Here is a 15,296-nt window from a genome sequence, read left to right as displayed (position 1 = left end):
AAGATCCTTAAGGTCAAGCTAAGACTTATACTAAACTTCGTGCAATGCTTAGCTTATTTCATGCTACTAAAGATAGAGAAAGGAGGTACACCAAACATACTAACATTATTTCTACAATACATGAACTAAGAAAATACACGTGCTAGTCATTTTGCTATTGGACAAGTCAGCAGAAGAAGTAGAAGGTTTGATGTTCTCAAATATGGCTCAAAACTATATATATATATATAGGTTTGAAACTAAAAGAAATAAAAATGAATGCAAGCAAACTAAATAAATTTGTAGAAAGAAAAGAAAAGGACTCGAGTCGACTCGAGTCAAACACAACACCAACCCCCCCCCCCCCCCCGACTTAGACTTTTCATCATCCCGATGAAATTAATACGGTGGCGAGGGTAAGTCAATAAACGTGTGTACATAATATCATTCCAATCTAATGAGCTAATAATCTAATCCACGTCATCCCTAATTCCTAACATATCCATGGTAGTGGGATCCATATATCTAGTGCACACAATTTTTCTAGTGACAAGAATATCATATCTAGCTTTATGTTCATGATTTCTAAAAATAATATTAAATTCATTTTCGTTACCTTCGTCATGTGTCACTTCTTTTGCCTTTGCCTTTGGAAGAAGAAGTCTTTCCTTTGCCTTTGTCTCCTCCCGGTACATCTCCTTCTCCAGATACACCGCTTCCTCATTGGAGTCTCTTCAATATTTGAGACATGATGTGCAAGGTGAACTTGAGGAACTTCTTGTGGGTGGAGATGGATCTTGAGGATGGAGGAGGAGAAAGAAGAAGAATAGGGAAATTGTTCCTCTCTTTCCGGATTTGGGGCTTGAAGAGATCCTAGATCTAGATGTAGATCTTAGTAGAGATGAGTTTTAGGTGTAGGAATTGAAGGTTGACGAGGTGTAGTGGGGAGGAAAAAGCTTTTGGGAGAGAAGGAGATGGGAATTAGGGCTTTTTAGGATAGTTGGTGGCACACACGGGTAAGGCACGGTCGTGTCTTAAAGACACGACCTGGTAGCTTGGGTCGTCGCACAGCCGTGCAGGTTGACACAGCCCCTTCTTTTCTCCTCTCGGCCGAGATCGCACGATCGTGCCAGATCTGCACGGCCCGTGCCCTCTTCCCCTCTGGTGACTTCGCACGGCCGTGCCAATTGGCACGACAGTGTATTATTCTTTCTTTGTATAAGCCACACGACCATGCAGGGTTGAATGGCCAGTGGCATTTCTTCCTCTGTTAGCTTCACACGGTCGTGTGGGATCACACGGCTGGCTCCCTTACACGTGTAGTGTCTCGCCCTTCACCTTTTTGACTCCTATGATGCCTCCACACCCATGAAACGATCATGGCCAGCTCATGAAAGTGAAAAGTAACCCTTGGGTTAACTCCCAAGAAATGCTTGTTTAAGGTCATTAGCTCGACCACCTCATTAGATTCATCTAAATCTCGCTCTTGGAGGGGTAAGATATTTTAGAACCCTCCTACCAGGGTCTCTTATTATGGAGGGAGTTTTCAATGTTGGAGTTAAAAAATGAAGTATTACTCTCTCCATCTTCGTCTTCTTTGAAGTTTTTTCAGGTGGTCGAAGACGGTTCAGATTGGGCTTCCAAATATCGACCTCATGAAAATTTGAAGGTTCTAAACATGTGGATGTGACTTCCTCTAAATCAACTGATGGTTCTGGCTCTGGCTCAGGTGTTGGTCCTACCAAAGGTGGTGATTCTTTAGACTCTATCAACTCTGCATAAGTCTCTACACATTGGTCCACAGCATGTTCAATCTTTGAAATTCTCATAATCTCTAAGGGTTGTGTGGACAAAGGAGGTGATTCTTGAGATGCTGCTTCCACAACACAACTCCCTACATATTCTTTCATATTATCATCATCAACACATACATCAAAAAATAAACCAACATCAATATCCTCAATAGGAGAATCAATTATAAAAGGGTCAATAACTTCACTTGTAGTTTTAAGTTGATCTACCACATCACATGCATTATCTGAAAATTCAACTTCATCATAACACCCTGTAAAATCTAGAGGTAGATTTGAAAACTTGTTCACCACTGCATTATCAATAAAATCCTCATCTGAAGAGTCTTCGTCTTTATACACATCATGAAATCTGCACTCAACCCTACCAGTGTCACAAAATTTGCTAGGATCTTTATCTTCGTTGGCCCTCACTAGCCTTTGTGGAAAGGGAACCCTTAGTGAAGGGCTTGGGAAAGGTATTTTCTTTATCTCATATTCTCTTTGAGCTTTAGGTGAAGGTTCAACTTGCTTATCTAGTGTTGGTGTGATCAAACGTTGAGAAAAAGGTACTTGTGGCCTTTGGGAACTTCCTGGAGTAACGAAACTGAGTTCATGTGGTCTTCTATTGTTCTTCTCCTCAATTCTAAACATGTCCTTCTTCAGAAGTTCTTCATGATTCTTGCCACTTCTCAACTTAAGATCATTATCATTTACACTAGACCTTGTCTGTGTAGGAGGAAGGTCTTCTTTGAACCATTTTGAAACTATACTATCAATTTTTGCCGCCAAATATTTGAGCCCCTCATTCTGTGACTTGTGAATTTCAACATTTTTGGGTGGTTGAACTGCATTTTGTTTGACAGGCTTTCTTACATTTATGGCTTGGACTTCTTGAATTTTTAACGGAGATTCCATCTAACTTTTGTTCGACCATTCATGGGGGTTCAATGTCACTTGATCAATTAACGTATATGCTTCATCTACACTCTTGTCCATAAAAGAACATCCAGCTGATGAATCTAACAAACACTTATCTGAGAAAGAAATTCCCCTATAGAATATTTGCAGGGTCAGCCATTTTTTCAAATCATGATGAGGACGCTGTCTTTGTAGACTCTTGAATCTGTCCCATGCTTCAAATAATGATTCTCCATATGCCTGAGCAAAATTTATGATGCAATTTCTCATATAAATCATTCTACTTGGAGAAAAAAATGATCCAGAAATTGTTTCTCCAATTGTTTCCAACTTGTGATGCTTTGAGGACGGAGGGAATATAACTAAGTCCTTGTTTTATCCTTGATACTGAAAGAAAATGCTATCAATCGAACTGCATCTGCTGACACTCCTTCACAATTCACCATATTGCAAAGTTCTAGAAATGTTTCAAGGTACAGATAAGGACTTTCTGTTACTTCTCCTCCAAATTTGTGACCTTGTATCATGAAAATAACTCCGAGTCTAGTTGGAAACTTTCTGCTTCAATATGAGGCTGCACAATGGGAGATAGAAATCTTGCAGAAATGGGTGCAGAAAAATTTCTTAAGGGCCTACTTGACATGTTAGTGCTCATGAATATCTAAAAACAAATTATGAGAAAGAACAAAATTGAAGAATTATAGACAAGAAATAAAATGCTATATAAAAAAAAAGAAAGAAAATGCAAAAAAAATAAAAAAAAATGTCTAGAGTAATTCATAAGCTAATCAACTAATGTTAATCTTCAAAGAAGGGAATAAAGAATGGAAAGAATTTAATTCACAAAAAGAATTAAAGAATAACAAATGCAATGAAAGAATGCAATAAATGCATGCAATGAAAGGATGTAATGAAAGAATGCAAATGAAAAGATAAGAAACTAGTTACAAGTTAGATGTAGGAAAAAAGAAAAGAAAAGTTTAGTCCAACTCAAATGATAATCTCTAATGTTATAGATGCAGTCCCCGGCAACGGCGCCAAAAACTTGTTACGCTTCCACAAGTGCATGGATATGTCATCAATAATAAAATATTATCGATCCCACGAGAACTGGTTATAAGCATTGGCTATTGTTCACGTAGAATTAGCTAAACTACCGATAGTTATAAGTTAACTATTTCCTAAGAGGAAAGGTAATGGGGAAGTAGACGTGAGAACTAGCAAAAGAGAGAAAGGTTAACTTGGCTTGGGAAGAGTTCTAGGAGTTCAGTTTCGTTGTGGTAGAACCTGATGTATCATGTTTTATCTTTTTCTCATTGTCAATCAACATGCATTCGCCAGAAGTTAAAGCTGCTATTCTTAAGCAGTAAACAGAGAAGATCCCTGTGAAATTCTGTTATGGTTAACCCCTGTCACTAGGGCACCTCGGTAGATCACAAGAATACAAATCTAATAGGTATCATCAAGGATAGAGATAGGGGTTTGGTTCGGTCTCTTACTTCCTTGTGGAGAAGTTGCCTCTCCTTTCAAGGGAGTATCCTAGATGTCTGTGAACGGGTTACCCCTGTCACTAGGGCCCCTCAGGTATACGATCTAAGATCCTCTCTTTACGGAATTAGCAATTCCTACACAATCAACTAATATGACGAGATAATCTCAGTGAGTCTCATGCATATCAAATAGAAACAAAGTAAGCGAAATCATCCAATAAGTAAAGGCATAAACATGAGTCTTACATCAAACCCTATCCACAACTACTCTCTGATCCTAGAACAAGGGATCTACTCCATAAACGCTGGAGAAAAACCCAAAGACATAATAAAAGTAAGCATACAATCCTCAAACGAGAAGAGAGAAAGAGAAAAGATGCTTATCCAAAAATGTCGAGTGATCTTCGGGTCCAATCCTTTGCTTCTGGAGTTGATGCGATGATGACGGTGATCTCGGAAGTCTGAGATAACGTGGAACGGTACCAAGGTAAATCCTCTCTAACGGCTCACCTCCTTCCCTCGAGAAGAAGAGCTAAAAGCCTTTATATAGGCTAGGGCATGGGCGCCGCATGGTCCGTGCCACGGCCGTGTGAAGTCCGCACGACCAAGCTCTTCTTGTCTTCGGGTAAAGTGGCATGGTCATGCCATGTCTGCACGATTGTGTCTTGCTTTGGCTCGGGTTGCACTGCATGGCCGTGTGAGGTTCACATAGCCATGTGGATCTTGGCTACTGGTTGTAAGGTACGGTCGTGCTCCGCTCTCTCTCGGTGAATGGCCACATGACTGTGTAGGGTTGCACGGTCGTGCTCTGCTCTCTATCTGGAATCGCCACATGACCGTGCAGGGGTGCACGACCATGCTCTACTTTTCTCGGGTGCATCAACAATTGTCGTTTTCGCTCCAAAAATTGTCTCTATCAACACAAAAGTAAACAAAGAGCAGATCTCCGACAAAAGAGTAATAAATACTGAATAAACGATAAGAGAGATGATCGTGCAAAGAATATATATAAATAAAGTAAATGAATATGCGTTAAAGTATGCATAAACGATCATAATATCTACGCACATCAGAAGTGCAAGATCTTCACTAACCACAAAGGCCTTAAATACTTTTTTACACAGAAAGAGCTAAACATGAGACAACGAAGGTGGTTAGAGTTGGTGAAAGACTGTGAGATTAGCTACCATCCGGGGAAAGCTAATGTAGTGGCTGACACTCTGAGCAGGAAGACTTTAGTTATCGCCCATTTGACAGTTGTGAGGCCATTGCACTGAGAGATTCAGAGTTTTGGGTTGGAGGTTTACATTGCGGGATGAGCACACAGATTGGATTCACTGACTATACAGTCTACTCTATTAGACCGCATCCGCAATGGTCAGGAAAGTGATGGGAAGTTGTAGAAGTGGAGTCTAAAGGATAAGGCGAAGGGCAGTGGACTCTATACTATGAGTGATGGGATTGTGAAGTATACGAGATGCTCTTGGGCACCTAAGGGTGACAAACTGAGAGAGATGATCATGACAGAGGCTCATACATTACCATATTATGTTCACCCAGGGAGCATGAAGATGTAAAGGGATTTGTAGCAATTATATTGGTTGCCAGGTATGAAACGTGATATCAATCATTTTGTGTCTAAGTGTTTGACATGCTAGTAGGTTGAGGTCGAACATCATAGATCCGTCGGATTGCTGAAGTCATTCCCTATTCCCAAGTGGAAGTGGGAGAACATTTCAATAGATTTAGTCGTGGGTTTACTAAGGACAATCAGAGGATCGAACATCATATGGGTGATTGTGGATCGTCTCACAAAGTTAGCATATTTCCTGCCAATTAAGACCACCTTCACTATGACTCAATACGCAGAATTGTACATCAAGGAGATTGTCAGACTGCATGGTATACCAGTCTCGATAATATCTGACAGAGATACCTGTTACACATCAACATTCTGGAGGAGCCATCATACCTCTTTGGGAACCAAATTATAGTTCAGCACAACTTTTCATCCCCAAACTGCTGGGCAAATCGAGAGAGTGAACCAAATACTAAAGGATATGTTGCGAGCTTGTGCCATTGACTTCCAAGGGAGTTGGGATGCAAAGCTACCTCTAATGGAATTCACCTACAACAACAGTTTTCATTCATCCATAGGAATGCCACCATACGAAGTGCTCTATGGGAGGAAGTGTAGATCACTCATTCATTGGGATGAGGTGGGTGAAGGAGCATAGTTAGGCCCAGAGATGGTTCAGCAGACTATAGCTATAGTGGAAAGGATCAGGGATAGAATGAAAATGACCCAAAGCAAATAGAGGAGTTTTGCTGATTTAAGGAGGAGGGACTTGGAGTTTGTCGTTGACGATCATGTTTTCATGAAGGTAGCACCTATGAAAGGTGCTATGAGATTTGAGAAGAAAGGAAAGTTGCCACCTAGATACATAGGACCTTTTAAGATCCTAGATCGAGTGGGGGCTATAGCATATCGAGTGGCTCTACCTCCAAGTCTGACAGTAGTACATAATGTCTTTCACATCTCTATACTCAGGAAATACGTACCAAACCTTTCACATGTATTACACTTAGAGCCACTACAGCTCTCACCGCAGTTAACATTTGAAGAGAGAGCCATCCAGATCCTAGGTAGACAGGATCGAAGGCTACGAAATCGAACCATTCCCATGGTCAAAGTCAAATGGTTGAATCATTCTGAAGAGGAAGCTACATGGGAAGCAGAAGCAGAAGCAGATATTAGGGAGCACTACCTAGAGTTATTTGGTTTCCTACAATATAGGAATTGAGGGGTAGTCTATGTTTTGATGCCAATATTGTTTATAATAATAGTAAAATGATCATTTTTATTATTATTATTGTTATTATTAGAATTGATTTTATTCCATGATCACGCTATTTAATTTATTTAAATTATTTAATGATGAGTTTTCCTTAGAATTTGAGACTAGATGATACGAGACTAAAAAGGAGAAGACGGGAACACCGAGGTAAAGATGACTTTCTTATAAATTATTTCTTGAGCTTGCTTCCAAGTCATTAGGAAATTTTAGAACGAAGATTTTTTTAGCCCTTTTAGCCTTATTTCCAAAAATCAAGAGGGTAGATAGCTTGGTATTTTAAATAGCACTTTTATAATTACTTGATTAGCAATTTTTACACAAATACATTATGTTATTTAAGTAGATAATCTTTTCCCCATTCAGAGGATATTTTTTCTGAAAATCACACACACATCTATAAAAAAAGAAAGGGGAGATAAAAATCCTTAGGGTTCTTAGGTCAAGTCGGCGCCCCACCCTCTTTTCCCCCACCTTGAGGCTTCGAATTTTTGAGGATTCCAATGGTGTTAGGTGTTCCATAATCTCCTTTGCAACCCCGCAACGTCCTTGTAGTAAGTTTTTCGATCAAGACAAGGACAAGACCCCTTTTATGCACCTTTCATCCATAATATTGTGTGTTGCATGTCCTATATTTATGATGTTAGTGTGAAGATTTGTGATGGAATGTTATGACAAGACTACCTAGGGTCATGTGGGTTCAAGTAGGGAGCGATTTGGTCGAGAAACAAATAAGTTATAATTTTTCTTAGGTGTGTATGATGCCTTTGTTTCTATTTGTGAGCAGTGGGCTTGTTGGTTTTATGTAGGACGTTCCACGTAGTTTGAGTTGCTCTAGTTGGTCACAGAAGATAGGCCATCGAGTTAGGGTCATGTGGGTTCAAGTAGAGAGTGATTTGGTCGAGAAACGAATAAGTTATATTTTTTTCTTTGATGCATATGTTGTTTTTGTTTTTGTTTGTGAGCAGTGGGCTTGTTGGTTTTGTGTAGGACATTCCAAGTGGTCTGAGTTGCTCTGGTTGGTCACAGAAGATAGCCCATCAGTTAGGGTCGTGTGGGTTAAAGCAGGGACGGATCTAGGAATTATAGTTGGGGGTGGGGGCTTGAACTTAATGTAATAAATTATATATTATTATTAAAAATAAATAATAAATTATATAGATATATAACAAAAAAAGTTATTACATTATATTGTTCAACCAAGTTGTGCCCTTCAAGATTTTGAAACATAAAATTTATCTATAATAGAATTTATATTTATATCTTTAGGTAAATCTCGTTCAATATAGAGTGTCAAACAATATTCAAGAAAATCATCCTCTATTTTATTGCGAAGTGTCATCTTCACATGCTTCATTGCTGAAAAGACTCACTCAGTAGTAGCGGTAGAAACAGGTAACGTCAAAACGAGATGAATCAATCTAGTTAACATAATTTAAACCTTTGACCGCCCACTCTCAGTCAATTGCTGACACAACTCAACAAGTGTAGAAACCTTCAAATTTTGCATCACATCAAGTTTATAATGTACCAATTCATATTCAAAGCAACGATGTCTTGATTTGTGAAATCTTCAGGATAAAACTTCTTTGCAAGTTTGCAAATATCATCACTATTAATTGAATCAAATAAAATTTTCAGATCCAAAGCTGTACTAAGAGAAAGAAGTTCCACTGATGACTCATTGAACTGAGTATTTAACTCCATCAAGATGAAATATATTGCTACATTAAAAACATCAAAGTGATAATGATGCTCAATTGTAGTTTGCTGACAAGAACGACCAATCTTATATAGGCAATCAAGGTCAGGCACATCAATATCATTTCTCAAACAAAAAACTTTCACTTCATGAAGAAATTCTTCCCACCCGCATTCTCTAAGTTCTTGAAGGATGGTTTTGGTAGTAGAGACAAATGTAATAGCAATCAAAATGTCTTGAGATTTTATTTGAAGAATATGACAAAGAGTATCTGTTATTATCATAATTTTATACATTAAGTGCAAAATGACTACAAATTCAAAGCTTGCCATGTTTCTGTAAATTCCCCGAACTTCGGCCTTAGCTCTTCCATTTGGAGAATAGTCACTAAGAACTTCAAAAACTTTGCAACTTGCAGCATATATACCTATCAAGCTTTTTACTGAGTCATAGTGAGAACTCCAACGAGTAGCTCCTGCTCGCTGCAAATTACCAATCTGATTGGCCCCACTTCCAGAATCACATTCTCCAATTGCCAACATATGTTCAATTTCATTTCTTTGTGCAGTATGTAACTCAGCAATGTGCTTAGTAGAAGAAGTAACAATATTGACAATATTTTCCAAATGAGAAAAGAATTCCCAAATAACACTGACATCCTTAGTGGCAGAAACCAATGTTAATTGTAGTCGATGAGCAAAACAGTGGACATAGCATGCAAAAGGACAATCTCTGAGAAATAATGCCTGGAGTCTATTCTACACGCCACACATATTGCTAGCACCATCATATCCTTGACCTCTGATTTTCTTAACTTGTAGATCATAATGAACAAGAACATTTGATATTTCTTTTTTCAAATTCAATGAGGTAGTGCCACTAACACTTTTGATAGCAAAAAATCTTTCTGTCAAAATCCAATGATTGTTCTCAAACCTCAAGATAATGGTCATTTGCTCCCATTTAGATATATCTCGTGCTTCATCAATAAGAATACAGAAGAATTTATCTCCAACTTCTTTACAAACCATCTATCATACTCTATTAGCCATAATATATAAAATATCTTTCTAAATTTCTAGAGCAATATATTGGACATTTTTTGGAGCATTCTCAAGTACAACTTCATCAATTTCCTTACTCATTTTTGCAAAAGTCTTCACCAATTCAAGAAAATTCCCATGATTAGATGAAAATAGAGATTCATCGTTACCTTTAAAGGCGCAACCTTGAATTGCTAGCCATCGAACAGTGACAATTGAGGTCTTCAAATGCAAACGATTTTTCTCCTTTTCTTCTTTAGTTTTGAACATACATCACATTATCAATATGTTGAGAGGGTCTCATCAAATTTTCAACCCTTATCTCAGACATAGTATGAGGTGAAGGAGTTGCAGAACCAATATGGGCAAGAAATGCACATGTTTTTCCTTGGTTTACCCTTTTCCAATTGTCAAATCCTTCATTGACTAGTGCCAAGATATTAGATGAATTAATATCATTCAGATAAAGAAAACAATAAAAATAATATGCCTTATTTGTTAAAGGCAAATTCTCTAACCAATGAAATTTCTGAAACCATTTTTCTGAAACCGACGATTTTGATTTCCAAATTTTGTAGCCAGATACTCCAACATATCTGGTTGATAAAGGCCCATCCTTCGATATGAACATCTTATCTCATCTCGTATATTAACATGATATTACATATTTGTTTTCTTTTTCCCTGATCTCGTTCAATACAGGCAGACGATGATCGATGGTCTTTGCTAGGAGAAGAAATTGAAGGAATTTGGACACTAGGAATGAGAAGACCTTCACTAGATTGATTTTCCATTGTAGTAGAAATTGAAGTGCTTTCACTAGTTTCACGATCTCTCTTTTTAAAGAAAGATGATATTAATGTCTTTCCTTTCTTTGTAGTAGATTGATGTTCCATCTTGAAATAGTTAAAATTAAATCCCTAAATAAACAAGTAATAGGTTACTAATGGCTTAAAGTACAATGAATTAGGTAGGGAAATAGTTATAACTTGAGATAAAATGTAAATTATTATCTTATTCTAAAATAAAATACTGAAAGCTAATGCCAATTGAAAAATATTGATAAAATCAATTCTAAGTTCAAAAAGATGTTTAAATCTCAACACCATATGACAAATTATAATAGAACTATAGAAGTCCATACTGATGAAATATTTTCAATCTTTGATGCCCTTGCAGTTCGAGATGTTTTTTTTAAAATAATGAGTAATGACAAACTATAAAAAAAACAAATTATAAATCAACACGGCAACCAATACTGTGATTTGTGAAGACTGAAGTCGGCTTTGGCAAAATGCCAAAATCAACATGGCAAGTCGGCAATGTAACCAACACCATTAGAATGTGCGATGCTTTTGCAGCGAAGCCGACAGCAAGCCACGACATTCTCTTGCTGCTTAGCGGTGGCCACGCCAAAGAAGTCGGGAGGTGATTGCGAACATACAGTAGAAAGGAGAAGAAGAAAATATTAGGGATTTTGTTATTTAGGGTTACCTGTCCCGTGTCCAGAGTCTAGATGCGTATATGCTACTTGCTCGGGTTGATGCGGCAGTACCGATACAGTGGAGTCCTTCTGATGTTAGACGATGCCGGTGCAGCGGTGCGCCTTCACGGTGTCGTCGGTTGTCGGACGGGGTGTATCGTGCGCGTGTTGGAGATGGGAGCGACTGAGCAATCAAATGTCATATTATACCTATTTTTTTGGGCTGGTAGGACTGGGCTATAGCCCAGTATAGCCCTTGAATAGATCTGGCTCTGGGTTCAAGTAGAGAGTGATTTGGTCGAGAAACAAATAAGTTATAATTTTTCTTCGGTGCATATGCTATTTTTGTTTCTATTTACGAGCAGTGGATTTGTTTGTGTAGGGCGTTCCAAGTGCTTTGAGTTGCTCTGGTTGGTCACAGAACATAACCCATTGAGTTAGGGTCATGTGGTTTCAAGTAGGGAGTGATTTGGTCGAGAAACAAAGGAGTTATAATTTTCTTTGGTTTACTGGCTCAAAGTGCGGCTCGCGGGGTAAAATTCGTCAGGTTGAGCCTTTTGAGTCTTTAGGGGCAACCACTTGTCATGAACGATATCATGATAATTTTAAGCTTAATTTATGACGTTTAGCAGTTTATTTCAAATTACTAATTATTATGATTTTTTTGTTACGAGAAATTTCATGTGAAAGAAAATGACAAGGTTTTTGAGAAAAAAAAAATTATTTTTAGGTTCGAAGCTGAAAAAAATTTGTTCTGAATGATATGACTTGATTGTGGTTGATCTATGAGGGATATGGGGCTTTGGCCATATCAAACTGTCACGTAATGGACTTCGGATAAGTACCGGGGTACCTTACACTTGACGGGTAGTGGACTCCAAATGAGTGCTAGTGTGCCCTACCAGCCTAGTACTATGGTTTTACTTAGCTTAATCAAGAGGCGATGAGGTTGAGGAGCCATAGTCTGGGAATTTAATTTATAGGAAAATCCTTAAGTAAAGTTTATTTTATACTCTTAATTTCGAAAGAGTAGTTATCTTAGTACAAATACTTCTACTTGCATGTGACTGTATTATTTGGTATTTGCTATTTCTTAAGTTTGTACTTGTTGAATTTTAAACTCACTATATTTGTTTGGTGCAGGTGATGTTCAGTTAGAGGTTGAGGGGTAGGATGCTTGAGTGGATGGAAGCACAACCTAGCACATAACCTAGTTACCTTCACGTTTTCTGCAAGTTGGTTTTTAAGTATGTTTGGAAGTTTAGTTGAAAATAGTTTCGGTTTGAGTCAAGTTAAAAGTATTATATAGGGTTGATGTATTTTCAAGACTGTCGATTATCTTATGGTTAAATTCAAACATTTGATGATTGATGATATTTCTATCCAATTCCTATTCCCTGAATATTATAAATTTTTTTTGTTCTACGAAATGGTTAGAATACGAACTCTGGTCTAAGTCACTGTTCATGTGAATAGTGACATGAGTAAAAAAAAAAATAGTGACTATTTTAAAATTTAAAAGTAGAGAGGGTTGGGTCGTAATAATCTTGGTCAATTGACTAGTTAGTTCACTAAGGGATCAACATTATGTGATCATCTTAATTTGGAGAGTAGTCGACTAGCACTAAGATTAGTCGATGTGTATAAGTCCTCTAGCACCTTATAGAAAGGATAAATTTAGTTTTTTTTTTAACTTGAGAAAGGATCAAACGGTCTTTGTATCTTGGTATAGATTCTATTGGAGAACTTTGAATACAAGTTAAGCATCATGAAAGATGCATAAAATTGATAATTGGGATATTTTTATGTATATTTTTAATATTGTCAAAGGGGAAAATGATGTTGTTTATGTTAGGAGACTTAATATTCTTAATTCTGATTCTAGTGGAGCCTAGACATAGGTCTCAATGCAATTTGCATTTCATTTAAATTTATTTGAAAATTATAATAATGAATTTGATAAAATCCTAGCTTTATGGGAGACTAGGTTTTAGTCTCATTTTGCATTTGTTACATGTGTTTGAATATATTTAATATTGCTAAATTTTAAACAGGAGAAGATCATTAGTATAATCATAGCCCAAATATTTCAATGCAATCTTAAAATTTTGATATTTGTACAAATGATTTAAATTAAGTTTGTCCCGTAATTTGATATGTACGATGGATGCACACATGAAAATGACTTAGCATGGCTAAGATCATGACATTTCTTCATAGATTTAACCATTTTAGCTTGGGGTTTCTTTTTCCTCATACAGCTCGGAGATATTTTTATAATATATATACAATTCATTTCATCGACTGATTAGCATAGATATATTATAATTTCTGACTCTACCATGAGATGTACATCCTAAGGATCATAGGATGAAGAGCATTAGAGTGCAATTGTGCCTAAGATAGAGAATTACATAAACTGAGCATGAAGAATGACACAGAAGAGAGTCAAGTTTAGTACATCTAAGGGACGAGAAACTTGATAAGAGATGACTAAGGCAACATACATAAACACAGCTTGAAGGATGACATAAGAAATGAATCGAGAGCTTAATGTATCCAATGGACAAGAAACCATGTCGGAGATGACCTAATGGTAAAGATTATATAGTGAGCTAAAACTTGAGAGCAAATATAATTAAGTGAGAATAGTCTAAACTTAGGTGGACTCGGTCATTGGATTGACCATAGTCAACATACTAGTTATGGTTGAATTAATTGGGTTCCAACATGTCAAAATTATAATAATGACATCAGAGGAGTAATAATAAATGATTATCAATTTAGGTTGTTACTCAATGACCATGATAATTTAGTGTCATACTTTCAAAATTAGAGATCAATAAAATACCGTTTGGTACAGGATAATGTATGAAAATCATCGATAAGTTTTGAGGATAAAATCTCAAGCCACAATTCTAGATCAGATAGATCTGCTCACAAAGACCACAAATAATAATCTCAATGAATAAATATAAGAAATATAGTGTAAAGAGATTACCCAACCATACATCATCCAATAAAAATAAGAATCAACAAAATAATACTCTTTAATTTGTCACAGACCAATACAAAGGAGGTAAATCATGGATTATCATTAATCCTTGGAATAATAACTAACACATGAAGAAATCATTTACCTCGACTGATTCAAACCCTAGACCTCAAGTTGATAGTATCTCATACACTAACTACTATACTGTCCTGAGAGAACTAGATTTATCGAATAAGATGATAGGGTAGGAGGCGCATGATGAGGGATCAAAGTTTAGGGTTATATTTATTTACCATTTGAGCCACAATTTTTTTTTTTTAAAAAGGATTTTTTTCACAACTATAGAATTTTTTTCGGTTCCAAATCATTGACCGGACTACCTCAAAAGAATTGATCATTTCAATCAATTTATTTGTGTGTTTAAGACTTCATAGCTGGTGTTAATTTTGTATGATTTTTTAAATATTACTTCACATGAATCATGATTTAGTGGAATTAAACACCATCTTAATATTTTAACAAAAAAAAGAGAGATATGATCACACAAGATAATCTTAAAATATTAACGGATTTGGTCACTTGTTCCCCTAAGAATATTTGTTGTCAATGGGGGCCAATACCAAGACCTGTATATATTGTTTAAAAAATTGGTTTTGAACATTAATCCACAGTAAAGAGAATAATCATTCCTGTAAAATAAGATACAATAAAAAAAAATCAATATGGCAAGAATAATTATTTTTGGAACAGATAAAATGATTAGCTAAGAAGGATTGAGAGAAATATTTACCACCAAAGACTAGTAATTCATAACAAGCTTAATTAAGCTTGAGTTCTGGCGAGAGAGACCATCTACAAAATGCTTTGATGTTCGATGAGAGCATGCTTTGCGATAGAATACATTCGAAGAGTGTTCTTATGCTCTAAGGGGTGTGTCATAGGTACTATGAGCAATACTGTTTAAGGCAGTGTCATACTTGAGATTTTGATGATATGAGTCGAGCTTAAAAAAAAAAATAGCCCCCTTTATAACATCTT

General features: G+C 36.7%; 1 protein-coding gene and 1 non-coding gene across 2 annotated transcripts; one reads left to right on the top strand and one right to left on the bottom strand.

Annotated features, from left to right (window-relative positions):
- Nucleotides 1–2,856: 2,856 nt before the first annotated feature.
- Nucleotides 2,857–2,962, top strand: LOC121983482. Its single transcript, XR_006112532.1, has one exon. It is a non-coding gene; the product is annotated as a small nucleolar RNA R71 (small nucleolar RNA).
- A 5,582-nt stretch (nt 2,963–8,544) lies between these two features.
- On the bottom strand, nt 8,545–9,768 carry LOC121979517. The gene is made up of 2 exons (XM_042531508.1): nt 9,622–9,768; nt 8,545–9,396 (listed from the first exon to the last, which is right to left on the bottom strand). The coding sequence occupies exons 1-2, from the start codon at nt 9,766–9,768 to the stop codon at nt 8,545–8,547; spliced, it is 999 nt and encodes a 332-aa protein (XP_042387442.1).
- Nucleotides 9,769–15,296: the final 5,528 nt, after the last annotated feature.

Source organism: Zingiber officinale, chromosome 5A, assembly GCF_018446385.1.
Source record: "Zingiber officinale cultivar Zhangliang chromosome 5A, Zo_v1.1, whole genome shotgun sequence".
NCBI lineage: Eukaryota > Viridiplantae > Streptophyta > Magnoliopsida > Zingiberales > Zingiberaceae > Zingiber > Zingiber officinale.
Note: the sequence above shows the minus strand (reverse complement) of the source record. Positions and strands in the feature narration are given on the sequence as shown.